At 44.1% G+C, this 22,303-nt stretch overlaps 1 protein-coding gene across 4 annotated transcripts in view; it reads right to left on the minus strand.

The window, feature by feature from the left end:
• Positions 1-205: 205 nt before the first annotated feature.
• Positions 206-22,303, minus strand: part of LOC121294478 (multiple C2 and transmembrane domain-containing protein 2-like) — a 49,124-nt gene continuing 27,026 nt past the window's right edge. For 2 of the 4 annotated variants that reach the window (XM_041218207.1, XM_041218208.1), the window contains 7 exons: positions 21,903-22,022; positions 12,259-12,378; positions 11,480-11,521; positions 5,330-5,439; positions 4,758-4,867; positions 3,592-3,689; positions 659-1,717 (listed from right to left, as the gene is read on the minus strand). In XM_041218207.1, the coding sequence (XP_041074141.1) occupies positions 1,628-1,717; positions 3,592-3,689; positions 4,758-4,867; positions 5,330-5,439; positions 11,480-11,521; positions 12,259-12,378; positions 21,903-22,022 (690 nt within the window). In that variant the 3' untranslated portion in view covers positions 659-1,627. Of the gene's footprint in view, positions 551-657; positions 1,718-3,591; positions 3,690-4,757; positions 4,868-5,329; positions 5,440-11,479; positions 11,522-12,258; positions 12,379-21,902; positions 22,023-22,303 lie in introns of those variants that run through there. The other 2 variants (XM_041218211.1, XM_041218210.1) reach the window with 2 other exon arrangements.

The following is a 22,303-nucleotide window of genomic DNA, read 5'->3' on the forward strand; positions in this document are numbered from 1 at the left end:
TGCAGAATCCAAAGTGCTGGAACTGAGACTTCCTCACGAGTCACATCATGGGCTCGGCCAGCTCCTCCTACTCACTGTCTATAGGAATGTAGAGTAGGAGGGGCTCGCAGAGTTGAAAGGTCACAGGGTTGCTGCTCAAAGACAGACGAGCCGTTCTTTATGGGGATTTAAAACAGTAATTAACGTTTAAATCAAATCCCATTTCTTTTATTATTATTTATTTTTAATCTTATTTACAATAAAATAGGCATTTGTATAAACATGATTTTAGATACAGCTTTGTAAAAACAAACCAAAAAAAAAACACACAATACCGGATTTTAATACATTTACAGCCCTGGAATAATACATATTCTCAAAAAAGTAGTACGCACCAGAATTCTCTTTACAATGGACTGGAATTAGTGTGCATAATACCGCTGTTCGGCGCTACAACCAAACAGCCCACCCTTACAGAAAATGAGTGCAGACGAAACACAATGAAATAGGCTTGCTGATTTAGACATTTCAATCGCAGATCTGCACACATTCACACAATTCTTCATACTACCTATTGAAGAGGGAGACAAAATCCCACATCAGAAACAGACATCTGCCAGAACTGAGATATATATATATATATATATATATATATATATATATATATATATATATATAATATATATATATATATATATGCAATGACGGAATAAAAAATACAATCACAATGTTACAGCAATAGAGAATACAGAGATGAGTTCATTTGCCACAAGCAACATGAAAAGAAACACCAACACAAATATAGAAGCTACTTTCCAAACATGTGCACCACACCAAAATCCCAACTTAAACATCGCTCAACATCATTCATCATCACACATGGCTCAGCTTCGCTCAACATCATTCAACATCACACATGACTCGGCATCGCACACCATCACACGACTCAACATCGCTCAACATGCTCCCAGCAAATGCAAAAACTTGAACTACTTTTATTTTATATACACACAGAGTCTTCATTTTGTTTGGTCAAAGGTAGACAAGAAATGGAAAGTAGCTTTGAAGGACCCAAGCATAATTTTAGAGAGATGAGGTGCACGGAAGTGTTTACATTAGTGATGTGTGTGTATATATATATATATATGTACACTTAGGATAAAAAGTAGTGCCTATAAATGTAAAGTAACAGCATCTTTTTTCAGAGCCTAGTTAACAGCTAGACATATCGCAACAGTAAGTGAGAGGAGACAGGTATCCTGCTCTGTGGTCAAGCAGACAGCCAGACGGATCAGCTGCTGCGCTGTGCATTGCACTGTATGAAATTTCAAACTTTAATTCATCCAGGGACATGTCTGCGGTGTGCACACAGGCAGCCAGACAGGCAGGCAGGCAGACAGACAGGCAGACAGCTCGAATCCCAAAGTCAACCACTCTCTCCAATAAGGCAGGATTAGAATAGCATGCCGCACTGCTCAGTATATTGCATTATTAGATACTGAAAGTGTTTCAAGCACCCCGGGCCATTCAGCAGGATCGTGCCACAGAGGTGACGAGAGCAGAGCTAGTGCGAGCAGCAAGACAGCAGGCAGCAGCAGGAGGGCCAGAGGCGGGAGCTGCAGCTTCACTAGGTGGATGTTCTGGCATTTCAAGGATAGCCCAACCTTCCATCTACGCACCTTTTCTTCCGAAGCGGGCTGTGGCTGGTGGATGGGGGTTTTAATTCGGCGTGCTGCACCTGTAAAAACAAACAGCCATTCCGTTGGAGGCAGGAAATCGGAGCTCGCTGGAGCGCACGCTAATGGCTCCCCAAGGAGGCGCGGCGCAGGAAAGCAGAGGACGGTTCAGAAGTAATGAATCATTTTCCTAACACAGGAGCAGAGGGGATTAATCACTGAGAGGAAGGATTTGAGAAGTCCAGGGTCCCTGTTTCTCCTCCTGCCTCTCCAGCAAAACTAAAATATTAAAAGCAGATTTCAGCAGTTAAAGAAACAGGCTGGAAGGCAGTTTAGAACAGGTTTTACACAAACCTTTGCATACCCTAAATCAGAGCCTTGGCAGACACCCTGCTTGCAAAGTCTTTGTTTCTTAAGTATAATGTCTTTTGGCATTAAGACCTCAGGTGTCCACACTATATACTTGAGTTCCCCTCCTACCTACTCTCAGTGACTCCCCTCTGCCATCTACTGATTCATGATCAATTTCTTTTTTTATCGTAGAAAAACTGACCTGGAACAGCAAACCCTGCACCTTGCTCCTCGGGTGTGTCCAAACTCACTCTATAGGAAGCGATGTTTGAAGCAGATATGTATGATCATACATGTGCTGAGGGTTGGTTGTTTGTTTGTGTTTTGGGTGCTTGACTTAGGTCACGTATAACAGTCAGCACAGACCCAAGGTAGGGGGCAGAGAAAGGATTAATTGCCAGAAGTTTCTGTTTTAATAAGTAGAAACTAAGAATGAATTCTTCAAGAGTATGAGTCACTTTAAATACAAAGAGGCAATGCACTGGCTTAAAAATGCACCCAGTCTGAAAGTCTACCTCAGTACTTCAGGCAGACAGAACTCTGCTAATGCCAGTTTACTAGTTTTATTTGGTACACAGGAAATGCAGTCGTATGCATACAAATACACACAGAGTCCTGTATAGCAGTAGCAGCCAGCCCCACTCAGCTGAAAGAGGTACAGTGAGTTCCTTAGAGAATGGCAATGGAAGCTTGGCAAAGAGTGGTGCCAGACTACGTCAAGGGGCATTGAAGCAAGGGCAGAGGGTTAGACTTTATTTTGAGACCAGACTGTTTGTGACACAGCCTGTATTCTTTCTGCTTGGAGCTGAAGGAGCACCTCATTGATAGCAAGCCACTTCCTGCTCTTCGCACAGCACTGCACCAGTGAAAACAGACAAAATGCGCTGAGAGCTCTTCATAATTACAAAAGGAAAGATTTTCTGCACTGGCAGTATTCTCATGGCATGTGATGTAACTGCAAATGACATCTCAGCCGTCGCTGACACACACTCGCATATGGTGCACAGCGGCACTGCTGTAGCTCACAAGTTCATGTATTGACTTTTCCAACCCGATGTGACAGGGCCCTGCATGAGGGTTCGGCTGATAGAGTCTAGGAAGGACCAGCCAGAGCGTCGGCGGCTACAGATCGCTTTCAAATGACGAGATTCAATTTGCACAATGATGAGGGGTGCCAAATTAGACCTTAGTTATGGTTCACCTTGCTTCAGAGGGAAAACGCGTTGGTTTAGAAGCTTTGATTGACCATGTTCCTCCACTGCTTGTCTCAACTGGGAGCCTCTGCTCAGGATTGACTGGCCACTACTGTAGAGTAGGTCGGGATTAGGGTGCACTGGCCAGTGGCGACGGTCCCTCACCTTTCAGGTATAATGAATTAAAATACTTGCAAAAAGAGAGTCTGTCTGAATGCAATGAGCTGTATAAAGTGCATCCCTGCATGTTCTTTTGATGCTGTTTTACATTGCTAAAGTATTAAAAAATAAAAACACTGGAAGGCAGAGACAGACCAATCAGTTTTCTTGCCTAGTTTTCAAAGCACAACCAGATCCTGACAAGCTCCTCTCCGTCTCAATCAGACACTTACCTTCTGTATGTCCGAAGGCACTCTGGAGAGGAAATCTAGGATTTCGTTATTGTCGATGGCGTAGTGATTCCGTAACTTCTTGGTAAATTTATTTATTCCTTTAAAATAAAAAAGGGGCTCATTAGAAAAATTCCCCAAAGGTTAAAGTTCATAAGCTCTCTCCTGACACTCACAGCAAACCAAAGCCAGAACACAACTGAAGTATTTGAAACAGAAAACCTGGCTAAAACACTGACACATCTGCCCACAGATCATCATACTGCTAGTTAGTATCTGTCTGTTGAAAAAAAAAAAACATCTGGCCTGCTGTTGCTAAGATAAACAGTGTGACAGTGAATAAGCAGACAGGCAAACTAAACTGGTCCATTACTGCGTTACTGAGATTCGCTGTAGTCTTCATTAAAACTGTTAGAATGACAGCGCTAAGCAAAGCAACAACAACAACAGAACAGAAGCTCCTCAGATGTATCTTCATCCAATCGGGACGTCTCTGAGCTGTTAAAACAGTTTCCCATCCCGATCGCAGCCCAGCAGTTTCACTGTGAAATCCAACAGCCCGGTGAGACAGGCTCTTGCTCGATTTGTCCGAAGGCATGTTGAGTCCTGCACAGTTTCACACAGTTTAGGCAACATTTCTGAGAAAGTAGATGTGCACTCACTCCCCAGACACTTCTTGACCGAGCAACAAAATCTAATTTTGCCCTTTATTATTATTATTATTATAAAAAGAAAAATTGCATTATTATTTTCTCAAAGAAATAGCATTATTATTTTGAGAACCAATTATGCAAGTGTTTCTGACACTATGGGCAGAAATAATCTGCTGGTTTTCCCCACTCGTACTTTGTTTTCTACTGTTATGTTTTCAATGCCCACAGGGCTGGCTATACAGTGTGAAAGCTCTGTCCTGAGTTGAGAGTTAACTGGAAATATAGGAATGGCTTTGCTCGGTTTGTTTGATATTATTTGCCTATTGATGTGGTTATTGATTCTGCTCTGCACAGGAGACAGCCTCAGCACAGTTCCTAAGAGCTGCATTGTAGAACCCTGAATGGAATTGTAGAACCTTACATACCCCTGAACTGCAATGTCCCAAAGCAGCAGACTAGAATGTGTCTACCAAGCCGGGTCTCCCCTCCCAAAGTAAAAGAAAGCAGTCCACTTACCCCACAACAAAACAATGTACCGAAGAGGGATGAAATACAATAAAACCATGGCAACAAGAAGAACCAGGCAAGCAAGACTGGACAGGAAAGGGACAGTCCAGTTGAAAGTGCTGCAAAGGAAATAGACAACTATTCAGGGTGTATTTATCAACACAGTGACAGAGTCAGCTGGAGGGCACAGGTAGTGCACAGTACATGGGAACCGAATCCAGTGTTATGGTCCATGGTCATTGTACTGTTGTTTAGTTTAACTGTGACTGTCAGTGGCAGAGGTGGGATTTGAACCGGTGACTGTCAGTGGCAGGGGGAGGATTTGAATCGGTGACCTTCTGGTTACGAGCCCTGGATGTTAACCACTGGACCATACTGCCTCCTTGTATCAATAACTATTGATTCAAGTTGAAATGAAAGTCTGTATGTGCTAGGTGTTTTAAATAGGGAGCAAACTGGCTGGACTCACTCGTCTTGATAATGTGTTGGTGACGAGTCCTAACCCTAGAATACAGAGCCCTGAATCTGGATCTCCCCTACCCAGCCCCTCCTTCAGCACGCTCCCAGCACGCACTACTTACTTTTTAATTCTTTCTCCAAGGCAAGCAATTTCTTCCAGGCTATTCTGAACTGTTATCACAATATCCTGAACCATGTGAATTTTTTCTATTAATCCTCTTCTCTCCGATTCCTAAAAACAGAAATACAAACACACACAATAAAAAGCAACCCATGTGCGCGGTCTCTTCGTTTCAATAGGCTGCTTTGCCTTGGAGGTGCAGGTGGCTTGGATATACATTTTTAAGCTAAAATACAGTGTAACAGTAGCTGCAAGTTAAATAAAGAAACAGCAGTAACTCTGCACACCAATCATATCCCCAGACTGCCACTTTGTGCATTAGGGTTAAAGCTGCAGGACAGTAATGTGAACAGAGAGCCTTCTCAGTCCACAGGTTGCACCAGGACATGCCTGCTCTTGCAGCTCCAACCCTAATCCTATTCAACGACCTGGGCTACCTCTCAGAGAGTCTTCACACATGGAGACAACGTAGCATAGCAACCAAAACAGCCTAGTAACCAAAAAACACACAACCAAAACACGGCCTAGCAACCACAACACAGCCTAGCAACCAAAACACAGCCTCTCCATGGCATCAGACCCAGACACTGCGGCTTCATTTTCAACACCGGATTACTATCTATTTCCAAGACAAGTGTTTTGTTTGAAAGAAAGAAATGCACATTTGTTATACTTCCCTTGTAAGATACATGCATCTCCATCATCCTCATCTGTCACGAGTTTCCACTATGCAAAGTGTGGCACGACACTGATCAGCTTTCCCATTATAATAAGCTAATCGCCATGTAATTACCCACACAGACCACGTGCAAGTGCAGCGTACGGACACAACTGCATGTGTATTTACAGTGTGATTACCTTTGTATTCTCACAATATAAAAACTGAAACGTCTGGAGAGGTGCAGTTTCTACCAGACTCATTTTAATAATAAAGTAAGGGACTTTGTAGTTCCAGTACCTTCCTAAATAACTGGATCACAATGAACACAGTGCTCCATTTCAGCAGCTCTGGATTACAATGATTGTAAAGCAGAGTAAAAGCAGTTCCCATGAGAGGGGTGTGTGTGTGTACGTGTAGACATGCTGACCGCTGCATCCCCAACACTGTTCAAAAGGATCCCATTATCTCTTGGCTGGCGTGAGTCTCCTCCAGCTCCACAGCAATCTAAACAGAGCAGCCACTGCGTTAGTGTAAACACGTCCGAGGCTCGTGAAGGAGGCTTTCCAGTGGGACAGTGGGAACCCAAGATATCAAAACTAAACAGGGATGAGAATTCTCACATCAAGAACATGTAAGGAATGACTAGCCATCTGATGTTCTTTGTTATTAGAGGCTTGAGGATGCGTACACGTTTCTGCTGAAAACAGCTCGGTGTGACAGCCTCCAGACAGACTTCTTTATCAGGAAGCCCCTGGGAACTGAGCCAGAAAGAAGCGAGTCTGAGATCCTTCACGCCAGCCCTGAAGCAGCTGGACTAAACAAGACAGAGAGGAAGAGCAGGGAAAGTCTCCATCTCAAAATACTTTCCTTTGATTTCCCATCCAGAGATGATCCTTGTATGTAAACCATAAAACTGTTCACCACATTACCACTCAAAGTTCAAGCTGCACAGCAGTACTTTTCAATGGGCTTCTACTGCTGGCGTGGCTCACTATTTCAGATAAATGATAGTTAAAGTAAATGCATGTATCTTGCACGGGCAATCAATTTTGCACTGAAAATCTCACTCATGTACTGTTAAATAAAGGAAAAGATCTCCAAAGAACCAACTTACCATTGAAAGATAGAATAATTACATGGCCCACAAAGTGTAGTGCATGTTAACACGTGTGGTAGGCTGTGGGATTGGAGGACAACCAGCCAATCAGGGCTCGGACACAGACAAGCCAATTGCTCGACAGTATAACCCTGCTCCACTGGTCACACAAGTTAGGTGCTAGAAGTGCCCTTGAGTTAGCTAGGTGAGGATGTCATATATGAGCGAGGCCTGCTCATCTCTCTCTCCCATTTACTGGCACCTTTTAATTTCAGCGCAAAACCAACTAAAGTGTATTGGATTCTACACTGCTGAACCCATGTTAGACCTTGGCATGCATATTAAACACATGCAGGGATCCCCCAGGGATCAGAGCCATTTGGAGAAATGAAAGACAGTTACACACTATTGGTTAAGTCCCCAACATAAGGGGAAAAAAAAAAAAAAAAGAACTAAACAAGGACATGAGTTTGGCTGTGATAAATACACACAAAAGGTGACCCGTGTCAGAGCCAGCTTCAGAGTCTAAGATGAAAAACGACATCACGGAGCTTTCATCTTAATAAAGACCAAAGAACACAGGCAGAAGTATGCTCAGCATCTGAACCAGTGAGCTTTCAGGATTATTTCAATTTATCTCCCAAACTGCCTTTGAAGTCCCCCATCATTTAGCGACTCCAGCTGCAAATCTTTCAGTGCTCATTTGATGATCATAATCTTTTCCTGTGCTACTTTTTTGGAGTTCCATGAAAAATGTTTCATTACCTCTGAAAAATTAAATAAAAAAACAGTACTAGTGAGATTCCAAAGATCTCAGACAGTACAGAGAACTACTCAGAAAACCCTTTGTGATTCTTCATTCATTTGGATAAAGAGTAGCATGTAGCAATTTACCGACATCTACAGACAATGAACACAGACATATGCAAACTTCATATAAATGCTTATCTCTTATTCATTTCAGATGTGCCGATAAACAGATTCGAGTTACATCTAGTGTAATGTACCTTACCTCGTAGACAGAACACATGCACTATTGCATTTACAGTCCGTCAACAGACAAAAGGAATACACTGCATTTAGTTTTGCCAATACAGAAACACAAGTACTATAGTATTGACAGTACACCTAGCAGGTAGTCCAGAGATCGGTTTTTAAAGGTTAAAATCATCTTGAAAAATGATATGTGAAACATTTGCAGCAATAAACGTCTTTGTCATTGCAACTGCACTGCAGACCAGTTCCAAGCTTTAGTACTAGCCTCAATACAGTTTGTAACAGTGCTAGCAGCTCCAGCCTGTGGGTACCTGACAGAGAGGTACCAGCTATAGCCTGTGGGTCCCTGACAGAGAGGTACCAGCTATAGCCTGTGGGTACCTGACAGAGAGGTACCAGCTCCAGCCTGTGGGTCCCTGACAGAGAGATACCAGCTCCAGCCTGTGGGTACCTGACAGAGAGGTTAACAATGGAATGACTGCTCATGAAGGCATGCAGGGTGTAGGGGGTGAGCACAGCACTGTACAGGAGAAACAACACAGAGGCTGACAGTTCAAAGCTGACAGAATCCAGCCGTGACCCCGACAGTCTGGATTCCCTTAGAAAAGCCGAGCGAAGAGGGGAGAGAGAGACTCCCAAGGATTCAGCCACACCGGCCGGGGGCCAACGGGAATTGAAGTCCTTTTTATCTTTTACAGTCATTTATGAAAGAAATCGGGGGATTTTTTTGCTGCAATTAAGCACTGTCTGTCAGCCAAAGATTGATAGCTTCAGCCAAAGGGAAGTCGTTTTGACCACATCATTTGTAAACAGGCCCCCTCTGTGGACAGATTAGCGTTCCCAGAAAGGGGCTCTGTTAAGTATTACATGCACCAGAAGGGCATTTGCTTTCTTTCATTTTTAATTTTTTTTTATTTAAACATGCATCTCTTCTCACATTTGCACTCTGGCACAACACTTAACATTAATCTCCTTTAGTAAAATCTGGAACTGTATCCCACTGTAGCTTTCTTAACTCGCTTTCTCTGGATTCATTCAAATTCAAATCCATACTGTGTTTTTACTTTAACTGGATGTTTAAGGGTTTGGAAAAATGGAAAAATACATATATTCCGTCCCCCCCCCCCACTTTTTAAAAATCACTCAAAAGTTTTCCCATCTTGTGAATTTGTGGTAAAGCATTTCATTTCTTTAAAAAGCCTAGATTATTAATATTATTGAAAATCTAATTCAATATTAAGCTATTAAAGCAAATGCAATCAGAAGATGAACTCCACACCTACACACTCTCCCTAAGTGTTGCACACCAGGTGGTCTGCATTGTCATTGGTTAAGCCTCCCTTCCCACATCACACCTAAATGCAACAAACGGTGTAGAACTTAACAGCTTCCCTAGAGAGGTGAGGACTGTAATTAAGCACTCGGAGAAGTAGGATATTGACATTTTTCTGCTTGGTGGTAAGATAGCGAACAAACCCATCTGTGCAAGTGTATCTTGAGAGGTGTCAAAAGTGTAAGAAACAAAAAGTATCAGACAAAAAATAGAGGTATGAAGTGTCAATCCATCCAATTCATTACCAGCTTCTCCATGTTAACCAAGCAGGATTTCTAATGTGAAGAAAGCAGTAACCAAATCAGCAAGCGTGGCTCTTAAAAGTTCCAAGCAGTGCTGATGCACAGGTTGAAACACTCGTTAGCCAATGGGATTGCTCCCTCTGACCTTTTTATAACTGATAATATTTCTTGTTGACGGGATGGTTAAAAGGTTTCACTAAAACTCAATGACGACATCAGGAAGGTAACTTTTACAATTAGCGTTTCTTGATAATGGAATGTGTATTTATCAAGCTTTGGCCACGGCACTTCTCCCAACAGAGACCTCACGATGGGATAGCCTTAAACAACACAAATGACCAAACCCCAAGCTCACCAACAGCCTAGCCCTCCCCTCCTGGACATCACAGAGAAAGAGAAAATGCTTCCCCACAGCTAAAGCAGTCCAAGACAAGGTCCTCCTTGAAACTGGCAAGCTTGCGTGCAGATCATTCTGCTTTGCTATGTTACCCTGTGCAATTACAGCAAGACAGCGATGTTTCCTAGCAAGCTAAATTTACTTTGACATTGGGACCTGTAGAGAGCCACACATATTTTAAAACATTTAAAGCTATTCCCACCCTGTTACATGAATTTTAAGAAAAACACGTTCCTGCAATGTTGAGTAGCCCCTTCGGGTAAGTTTGAAATAGTTTCATGCACAATCTACATGGTGACACTTTTTATGATATTAGAGAGGGAAAGATTTTCTTGTCCATGGATATCTGTAGTCCCTGATCAGTGGAATATAGACTTGAGCCACAGTGGAAAAGTGAATGCCTGAAGCCCAGGAAAAGAAACAGCTTGCAATAAGCCATGCATTTCTGGTTACGTTACAACAGCATGGGCTACTCCCAAGGGTTCAAATCCCTAGACAGTTAAAACTTTTTAAAAATTCAAAATCAGAAAAAACATTTCAGCTCAATAGCCTTCAGGAGAGCCCCGACTGGTTATGTGGAAACACAAAAAGGAAGGAATGTCTCGTGGATTTCAGTGGAGAATGTCTGATCTAGAAACGTGTGCCTCACAGAGGCCATTTCATCATTGTACTCCGAACAGCTTCCATGAGCTGAAACAGCACAAGCAGATGTCAATTAGTGCCAGCGCTGGTGGAACCTGAACTCACTATTAGGTCCCAAATGACAGGGAGGCATAATTTACTTCTGTGGTTAAAAGTTTTACTTCTCAGAGTTTCGCTGCAGTATTTTATCATGCCTGCTAACATAACTTGTGAGTTTTCGGTACTGAACAGTGGAGAATGCCCAGCGGAATTAGATCAGTAAGTGCTAGGAGGGAGTGATATTATTTTGAACAGGATTTTAAATGCAGCCCTAATTGGGACTCAGGAAAATGGAACACAGTGGGCGGTATTCATTTTTCTCTTTTTTTTTTTTATTTTTTTTAAAGGAATTTGCTTATTAAAAAAAAAAAAAACTGCTAGCTAGGAAATCAATGGAAAAAGGTCTACAGAACGCTTGTGATTTTTGAAAGCATTGTGTTCTGTGTGAGCTGTGAAATGCATGCTCTCTACCATTCGGTGCATGTGTCAGCTAATACTCATGGCAATCTTTAGTTAGTTAGGTTTTTAACTGTCAGTAATTCAACTGCAATGTATTTAGAAACAGTACACTGGTTATATAATATTATGTAACTACACATCAATTTAAATAGTGCCTACTTTGCAATAGTACTTATGACACTAATGTTAATGGCACTGTTACTCCAGTCCAGTAGGGCAGTCTCACTAGCTGCAGTACACACATTCCTTCTTTTTAAAACAATCTCAAGAATTAAGAGACATTTACCTTTTCATCATCGTCGTCATCATCGCCCAGGCCCATACTTTCCTGGTTAAAAAGAAAGAAAAAGGTTAATTCTGCTACAGCAGTGATAGACAGGAGCCTGCTGCAGGAGAGGCAATGAATCAGTGACTGTACAGTATACTGTAGTACAGCTGTCAAGACGCTGACTTCAAATCCAAAAAGGATAAAAAACAAAAAAACTAATCATTATATTCCAGGGTACCTTCAATGAGCATTTCCATACATTAATCTAAAAGCACTGTGTGTGTTAATGCAGGCTGGTGGATTTGCTGTGGTCCTCTGGTTAGAAGGACAAGGACAGCGGTAGACGTGGTCGTCCAGCACAATGCCACCAGGTAACCATAACCCATCTCTGAGTGGCCCACGGCTGGCAGTTTACATGCCCTCCTAATGAAGTCACAGGTTGCAGTAAAGACGCAGTGGCAGCGACTGCTAAAGCACTGGATATAAAATACAAAGAGGGCTCATATTGTGGATTTCAGAAGACAGCGTTGGAGTAACAGAATAGGACGACACCCTGCTGTCGAGGTCCCTTTTGCATATAAAACAACTTCAAAAAAATAAAGGGATTGCTCTGAAAAGTGTGTAGGATTGTAGCCTACTTACTGCCTTGTGTTTCTACTGCCTTATAATGCAGGAGAGGCCCAGTATATATGTGCTTTTAAGTTGGTACAAGGTGCAAGCTGTAGCTAGTCCTGCAGTTTTATCCATGCTGTTAATAAGAGGAACCTGGCTGAAGGTTTCATGAGTGCAGCACTCACCAGGTCCTGTGTGCTGCTGCCCTTCCCACAGGCTCTCTGGAAGTAGTTCCAAGCGAGCAGGAGAAGCAGGTAGAGGGGCACCATGTAAAGCTCCATGTACCACACGACAACCAGGAACAGCTGAAACAACAAGAGCAAGAGGTGGCTCAGGCACCACTCCCATAGCACTGCATACACTGGCACTAACTTCACCACACAGTGCTGAACGTGCTGAGCGGCAGTTCACTCCAGGCATGCCTACAGTGCTCGCATTTCTTTCATTAACTGACTCGCACAGAAATATTGAAAACTTGTGAATTAGTAAAGATCCTTAATAAAGTAAAATATAGGATTTGTACAATTTACTGTCAGAATTTGTGACTTCTAGCATCATCGTGAAATATCGAGGGAACGACTATATGAAATGGCAATCCTCACAAAAGCTTCTGAATGGTGTAATACTTGAGTAAAGTGTTAGAGGTTAGAGGGCAGCATCAGGCATTCTGCTGGTTTTTGAATTTTCCTTTGTGGTCCTGTTACTTTTGAATGTTGTCAACCACGTGTAAAAATCTGTAAATTCCTGCCAGTCCTCCTGGCGCAGTTCTAAGTCATACAGAAGGATGACACCACAGCTAGACATCTCAAATGAGGACTCGCACCTAGAGCTGCGCTGCATCTGCAACGCACTGCGCTGGAGGGTTACTAGGTACAAGAGGTCAGTTAAACCCTAAACATGGATTAAACCGGCATGGCCCGCAGGCCACAGTGGCTAGACCGCTAGCTCAGAGAATCGCGCTTCTCAGGCGCTTCCACCTTTACAACACATGGCTTCAGTCAGGAGCTGTAAGATCTCACTGCACACGTTGCAACCGCACCAGCCGTCCACAGGGGAAGCGGCACAGCTTTTACACTGGCTTAAAAAAATCTGAAACAAAACAAGTCAGACTAAACCGATCAGCGGGTCCTTTCACTGCACCTCGCCGAGAACGTCATACTGAATAGAGTCGGAGTTACAAACTGGGTGTCAATAAAAAGATTCTACAGCAGATATCCTGTAAACATGCTCTTTATCAGTGGTGTAAGCAGAAAAGAAAAGCCCTATTCTACTGTACTGCACTGGAATAACGAATCAGAAAGACCCGGTGCAGATTCTCAGCAGACCGTCCCCAGCCTTGTACATTGCAGGCGGCAGCCATTTCTATTCCAGCTGGACACACTGTCTGATCCCGGGGGACACTTGTTCTCACCACAGAGGAACTAACAACTCTTTTGGACAGGTAGCTCGTCTTCCCAGGAATATTTATTTTAAACATGCCCCTAGACCGACTTAAAACCCAGCTGGGAATTTGAACCCTGTGCCCCAATGCAAATGCAGGTATATTAACTAGCAGGGTCTAATTGCCTGGTCTGCATCATTCCGAGAGTAACACAGGACCATATTCATCTCCACCCGGGTAGCTGAGGAAGTACACCTGTCACAGGGATTCGTAATGCAGCGTTAATGCAAATTGAGATAACTGTGCATGGCTTGGGAAAGAGGTAATGGCATTAAATAAAAGAATGTCATTTGTTGTGTTTAAGCTGTGTGCCTAAATGAGAGTACAAAGCAAGCCTGTCAGAGTCGCCCTGTGTTCTGTGATGCAGCATGGCGGGTCAGGTGAGCAGTTTCACGTTTTTTTTTTTTTTTTTAAATGCTAATAAAAATGAAGCTCGAACATCTGGAAAGCCCATTGAGTCTCTCCTTTCAGGCTTAAATTCTGCAAAACAAGTCTGGCATCCTTCATTAATGTGCAAAAGCATGGGAGACCCGTCTCTGCCTTGAATTTGCTGGTAGTTTGCAGAATGGAGACGTAACTAATATCTTGCTAAATGGTTTATGTTTTATTGCCAGAAAGCATGGTGAATAAAGACAAAAGGGATTTGGAGCCCGTCAGTGTCTCGGTTGTAAATTTATACTGGAAATAATCCCCCTTTTTAATTAGCTGGTCATTGACACTATTTCCAGGTGGAGAGGCACGTTACACAATATTTGATCACCAAACACAGATCAGATGTTGTGCGAGTGTGCCTCGTGGGCTGGATAATTCTTTTATTGTATTATTTTCTCAATTCTAGATTAAGTATATATATATATATTTAGCTCAGAGCCAGTTGCCCTGCATCTGGAAAAATTCCTTTAGTTTATTAAATTTATCGTGCTTTTTAAAAACTCAGTGTGAAGGATAAAAAATGCCTTTCCTATCTGTAACAGCTCATAGACAAGAGTAGACCCTTACTTTCACTGTTGTTCAAACCATCCGAGTAACACCATGCACGAGTCTCAGCAACACCATGCACGAGTCTCAGCAACACCATGCACGAGTCTCAGCAACACCATGCACGAGTCTCAGCAACACCATGCTCGAGTCTCAGCAACACCATGCTCGAGTCTCACAAAAAGACCAAATCCTAGTGACACACCTCTCTAGCCTTCCTTTTAGAGATAGCCTGAAGCACATGCCAGGGCTGTGTGGATGCTGCTGCCCCAGTACATCAAACCAGCTTGGTTTTAAAAAAACAGAACACATCAAACCTACTACTACAGCTCCTGCTTAATAAAAAAAAATACAAAAAAAGTCTAGGAAAGTGAAATTGTAAAACTTGTCGCTCTTAAATTGCTTTTTAAAAAAAGTGTTTCACTCAAAGCTGGCTTCTGCAAGGAGAAATCATGCCTCCCGGGTGCCTGGGAATGGAGCTGTGGAGGAAGTGCCAGCCTGATTGCAGCAGATTATGGAAACAGAGCTAAGCAAGTTTAACAAGACTGGCTCACCAGAGGGGGATAACAAAACATGTAAATACAGACAGAGAGAGCGAGAAGAAGAAATCTTGCATAATCGTCGCTCGAATCCAGATACACTTTTCCGGGTGAAATCAAGGACGATTGGCGTAATCTGTAATGCTTCCTCAATTAAAAACAAAACGAAGAAGGAGATGAATAATGAATCAAAGGCCCCAGTGGCTGCGATGCTCATGTCTTTTTTTTTTTTTCCCCAGCCGAGCTTGAAGTTAACATCTGGCTAGGGGCTAGTGGCAGGAATGGCAACTTTGTACTGCCAGGAACGAGGTTTGAAGCAATGAGACATGTAATATTTCGTACAATTGGGATGGTTAAAGCCTGTTTGAAGAATGTTTTCAAGGGTGACAGCGAAGTAAAGATGGTATCTGGTTGCTTTGCAGGGCAGGGTACAGTGTAGGGTAGCGATGATGCAGAAAAACAGGAGAGCAGTATAACTATATTCAACACATGAGAAAGTGCAAATCTTTTAAAAGATAATAAATACCATAGCTGAGGGAGAAACTGTACTGGTGCTCAACAGCAAAGACAATGCCCCAGACCCTGTCTATTACACTGTGATGGTCTGATGAGCCTGCTATCAGTCTTAAAACTCCTTAAAAAGTAAGCAGCAGAGTCGTGAAAAACACAGCGTTCCACGTCCCCACGTGTTGCTACAACTGTTTAAATAACGTACCTGTCATTTTTCTTTTCACTGTTAACATCGTGACAACTTTTTACACGTATAACTTTAAAGTCTGTTTCAAAGCTTTTTTTCAAAATGGCCGCTCTAGTGCACAGGATTACTTCCCACACTGCCAAACAGCTAACACGGCAATAACGACCCACACTGCCAAACAGCTAACACGGCAATAACGACCCACACTGCCAAACAGCTAACACGGCAATAACGACCCGCACTGCCAAACAGCTAACACGGCAATAACGACCCGCACTGCCAAACAGCTAACACGGCAATAACGACCCGCACTGCCAAACAGCTAACACGGCAATAACGACCCGCACTGCCAAACAGCTAACACGGCAATAACGACCCGCACTGCCAAACAGCTAACACGGCAATAACGACCCGCACTGCCAAACAGCTAACACGGCAATAACGACCCGCACTGCCAAACAGCTAACACGGCAATAACGACCCGCACTGCCAAACAGCTAACACGGCAATAACGACCCGCACTGCCAAACAGCTAACACGGCAATAACGACCCGCACTGCCAAACAGCTAACACGGCAATAACGACCCGCACTGCCAAACAGCTAACACGGCAATAACGACCCGCACTGCCAAACAGCTAACACGGCAATAACGACCCACACTGCCAAACAGCTAACACGGCAATAACGACCCGCACTGCCAAACAGCTAACACGGCAATAACGACCCGCACTGCCAAACAGCTAACACGGCAATAACGACCCGCACTGCCAAACAGCTAACACGGCAATAACGACCCGCACTGCCAAACAGCTAACACGGCAATAACGACCCGCACTGCCAAACAGCTAACACGGCAATAACGACCCGCACTAACGACACGGCAATAACGCACTGCCAAACAGCTAACACGGCAATAACGACCCGCACTGCCAAACAGCTAACACGGCAATAACGACCCGCACTGCCAAACAGCTAACACGGCAATAACGACCCGCACTGCCAAACAGCTAACACGGCAATAACGACCCGCACTGCCAAACAGCTAACACGGCAATAACGACCCGCACTGCCAAACAGCTAACACGGCAATAACGACCCGCACTGCCAAACAGCTAACACGGCAATAACGACCCGCACTGCCAAACAGCTAACACGGCAATAACGACCCGCACTGCCAAACAGCTAACACGGCAATAACGACCCGCACTGCCAAACAGCTAACACGGCAATAACGACCCGCACTGCCAAACAGCTAACACGGCAATAACGACCCACACTGCCAAACAGCTAACACGGCAATAACGACCCGCACTGCCAAACAGCTAACACAGCAATAACGACCCACACTGCCAAACAGCTAACACAGCAATAACGACCCACACTGCCAAACAGCTAACACGGCAATAACGACCCGCACTGCCAAACAGCTAACACGGCAATAACGACCCGCACTGCCAAACAGCTAACACGGCAATAACGACCCGCACTGCCAAACAGCTAACACGGCAATAACGACCCGCACTGCCAAACAGCTAACACGGCAATAACGACCCGCACTGCCAAACAGCTAACACGGCAATAACGACCCGCACTGCCAAACAGCTAACACGGCAATAACGACCCGCACTGCCAAACAGCTAACACGGCAATAACGACCCGCACTGCCAAACAGCTAACACGGCAATAACGACCCGCACTGCCAAACAGCTAACACGGCAATAACGACCCGCACTGCCAAACAGCTAACACGGCAATAACGACCCGCACTGCCAAACAGCTAACACGGCAATAACGACCCGCACTGCCAAACAGCTAACACGGCAATAACGACCCGCACTGCCAAACAGCTAACACGGCAATAACGACCCGCACTGCCAAACAGCTAACACGGCAATAACTGCCAAACAGCTAACACGGCAATAACGACCCGCACTGCCAAACAGCTAACACGGCAATAACGACCCGCACTGCCAAACAGCTAACACGGCAATAACGACCCGCACTGCCAAACAGCTAACACGGCAATAACGACCCGCACTGCCAAACAGCTAACACGGCAATAACGACCCGCACTGCCAAACAGCTAACACGGCAATAACGACCCGCACTGCCAAACAGCTAACACGGCAATAACGACCCGCACTGCCAAACAGCTAACACGGCAATAACGACCCGCACTGCCAAACAGCTAACACGGCAATAACGACCCGCACTGCCAAACAGCTAACACGGCAATAACGACCCGCACTGCCAAACAGCTAACACGGCAATAACGACCCGCACTGCCAAACAGCTAACACGGCAATAACGACCCGCACTGCCAAACAGCTAACACGGCAATAACGACCCGCACTGCCAAACAGCACGGCAATAACACGGCAATAACGACCCGCACTGCCAAACAGCTAACACGGCAATAACGACCCGCACTGCCAAACAGCTAACACGGCAATAACGACCCACACTGCCAAACAGCTAACACGGCAATAACGACCCGCACTGCCAAACAGCTAACACGGCAATAACGACCCGCACTGCCAAACAGCTAACACGGCAATAACGACCCACACTGCCAAACAGCTAACACGGCAATAACGACCCGCACTGCCAAACAGCTAACACGGCAATAACGACCCACACTGCCAAACAGGTAACACGGCAATAACGACCCACACTGCCAAACAGGTAACACGGCAATAAAGATCTGTGATGTGGTACGGAACAGAAAAGCCAGAGCACTTTTGTTTATTTTTTGTATCTCTCTTCCTGCAGTTATTTAGAGGACAATCTCAAACCCCAGCGCACTATAGCAGACACAGTGAAAAGAGCTTTGAAACAGACTTTAAATGTATAAGTGTAAAAAGTTGTCAGGATGTTAACAATGAAAAGAAAATGACAGGTACATTATTTAAGCAGTTGTAGCAGCACACAGGGTCGTGCAACGCTAGATTTATCGGAAGCCCTCTACTTATTCTTTAATGCCACCTCTCAGCTCTCTCCCAGTTGATGATCAGACACGAGACCCTCCCCCTAGCACTGCGGCTCTGCACACAGAGACACTGCTGTGGAGGGGCAGGGATCACAGAGTTCCATCAGGGAGGCTCAATTCCATCCACCCTGACTGACCCAGGAGCTGTGTGTGGGAACACGTGCACCGCAAGGCAATGCAGAGCAAGAAACGTTCCTCAAACACCGGCACCGACACGTCCACAAGTAGTTAGTAGAAAAAATAAATTGGACTGGGTCAAAAGACGACACCCTCTGGCAATCTATTAAGCAAATTTTAATGCAAAAATCCCAAACTACACCCATAAAACACAAGCTGATCGCTCACAAGCTTTGTAATTTTTTTTTTTTTTTATAGTGCTGTAAAACAGTAACATAAGTCCATCTCATTTAGTGCTTTGCAGAGGTTAGCATGAAATGAGCGAAAACAGAATCTGGATCATCTTCTGCTAAAATGACACAACTCTCCCGTCTCTATACACAGGGTGGCTATGAAGTGACTCCCATCTAAATAACACCCCCTTCAACTCGCCCTGGTTTCTCTTGTCTAAAGACAGGAAATGAAGCACTGGATAATGGACCACTATGCCACAGATTTCAAGTTTCTTTTGTCCCAGAAACACACCAGAGGTCCCCTGGTATACCCAGAGCCTTGGTCCAGCTCTGATTCTGAACAGAGAAGCTGCTTCTCCCCACACAATTCATAATGCTTTGGTTCCACCTGCAGGCCGCTGTGTTTAGTGCAGGACAGAACTTTATATGACCCCTTTGCAGAGCTGACGCTGATCATGTATATAAAATTCAGCTTGCTCAGGGTGGATAAAAAAAACACACATTTAAATGGAAATGCTTATTAAGCTTCCTTCTAAGCTGTCACATTATCCCATTTTTTTTTTTTTTTTTTGCACAGAATAACATGCAGTTGTCAAATCTTAACTGTAGAGCACTTTGACTTGTTCAGATATTATAATGAAGGAAAAGCTTACATGCTTCAGTCCTTTTTTGTTTTTAGTTAAGGAGTGGTGGCTGCATAACCATTTCAATTGCATTTCTTAATTACACAGGACCTTTTTTCACATTTGGATCCATGGATGACAATAAATCATTTACAAAATCCCAATCTATTAGCGGTCAGGCTGAAAGGAAAGGTTCAATCTAGAAACCCTGCTCCTGCCAAAACAGGAGAAAGGCACGTGAATGAATCTGTTCATTATTAACACACTCTTCCTTGTAATACAGGACTTGTATTTACTGGGCATCTTCTATGTTTACTCTCTTTACCATGGGTCCACAGAGATGAGTTCACTCTGAAGCCACACCTAATGAAGAGCGGGTCAGTGGTTGTGTTGTCCTATCCACCATCAGGAGGTTAGCCCATGATAACCAGGCTCATGGGCCATGGTGCACGGAGTCCATGGACTGACCCTGCATGTCATTGGTTCCATTACAAATCACAGAAGTGGTGGATTAACAAGCCAAGCACCGGGACCCGGCTCCACAACCACCACCTTATACAACCTTGAGGATTAGGCTTTATACCTGTTTAACAGTGTAACAGCCCTGGCACAGTGAACATGAACTGGGCCACAGAAACAGCGGAGGGAAAGGCTCCAATTATATTAGCTACACTTCCACGAGGCAAGGAAAGGCCATCTGCCAGTCTGACACAGTTCCCTTCGTACGACTGCCTGAAGACAGGAATATACAAGAGTTCTCCCCTCATTAACACACAGGGTGGCACGCTGCTTTACCATGGCAAATGATTAGCCTTGGAGCTGAGGCACTCGCGTTGCTTGCGACAGCAGTGTACAGGATGTGGCTCAAGGTTTGCAGAGACGATTATTCCCATTTCAATAGCACAAAAAAGAAGTTCTTAGATTGTAATGATCTAAAGCTTCCAGATGTGCTCACTGCTGTACAGTGTGTAAAGATGTATTTTACATCCCATTTGTATTCTACTGCAATACAAGATTTGTAGAGTCGAGCAGACTGTTTCAAAGTACCACAATCCCCCCCACCCACCCCCCCGCCAGCTGTAGAAGTTAACAACATTCACCCTGCCCCAAAAAATGGACTTTCTGAAACGACGAAACCAAAGACAATAGACAAGTCAGACCTCCACAACGATACAGAATTGAGTTGAAAGCCAGTAAGAGCTAGCTGCAAGAAGAATGATTAAAAGTGCAATGTAGATGAGAAGTCTTGATGAACCCTGAGCGCTCCCACACACATGCAAGGGTATTAGCACCAGCTGGAACTCGGACCTGTTTAACACCAATAGGTATTCCAGCACAACCCTATACGCTACAGGTTTAATTAAGCACATCTGCACAAATCAAATCTAAAATGTTAACAGAGAAAGCTGCATTTGAAAGTCAGCTGACATGACATAAAACTCCACTTGGTTTTTTTAGGGTTTTGTTTTTTTTTTAAAAGAGCTGTGTAAAATCTAATATCCAGATCAGAAAAAAATTGAATTGTTATCTTTTTTAAATGACAGACAATATACGACTTTGCAGAAGGGGCCCCTGGGAATCTGGGGCCAGCCTAGGTTTCTAAGTGATTTAAAACAGTGCTGAAGCTGCAGAGTTATAAAACTGCACCATAAAAAAAAAATTATAAAATCAGAGACACACTGTAATGCTTCCATCGCACAGACATCAAAAGACAGAAACTGGAGAGAAAGCAGCAATTGTTTAAAAAAAAAAATCTCATTACGCTGAACAATACACCTCGGTAAATTCTGAACAGACCACAAAACGCACACTTCTTTTCACAAACCCCCGGGATCAGGCAGCTAAAATTAAACCCAAACCTCTCCCATCTCCGTCACCTGCGGTGGATATAATTACTGGCAATGTCTGGGAGCGTGCTCAGGTCACAGTGATAGAGGAACTGCTGGTTTGCCTGCCTGGGCCCAAGGCTCCAATGCACATTGCAGGCACACCAACCAGGGGGTGCTCTGAAAGGATCAGCGATCAGGGAGCTTATTAAAAAAAAAAAAGGCACTCGCAGAACACTTAAAGGGTTTTTTTTTTGTTTTGTTTTTTTTACAAGTTGTTGGATGTGTGGCCAATTCTACACTCCTACAGCTGCAGACTCCCCCAATGTGAACTGCATGTAAAAAGATAGAAAGATTAATCAGGGAGAAACCTACATCACTTACCAGGAAGGATATTAAACTCCTTTGTGTAGATTCCCACTGAAAGCAGCTTTTAATATACCGGATCGTATTCAATATGGCCATGGTGATTTTCCTAACACGATCAACGTTCCTCGTTAATATCTGAGAACACAAACAGGGAGGGGAAAGAATTGTCAAGGTTAGGCTGTTTGTTCAAACCTCTTCAACAGCGGCTTCTGTGATGCGAACAGATATCCAAAAGGAGCACGGCTAGGGCAGACCACAACACACAGCCCTTGGACCTCCAGTCATGTCTGACCTGGGGCAAATGAAACGCACTTGGTGTCGCTGCACAGTATGATCATACTGACAAGCTGCCAGTGCAAGGTCAGAAGAGATGAACAGCAGCGAGCACACAGCAACCCTGAACCCGCCCTGCTATT

The sequence above is a fragment of the Polyodon spathula genome, chromosome 19 (assembly GCF_017654505.1).
Source record: "Polyodon spathula isolate WHYD16114869_AA chromosome 19, ASM1765450v1, whole genome shotgun sequence".
In the NCBI taxonomy this organism is placed as follows: Eukaryota; Metazoa; Chordata; class Actinopteri; order Acipenseriformes; family Polyodontidae; genus Polyodon; species Polyodon spathula.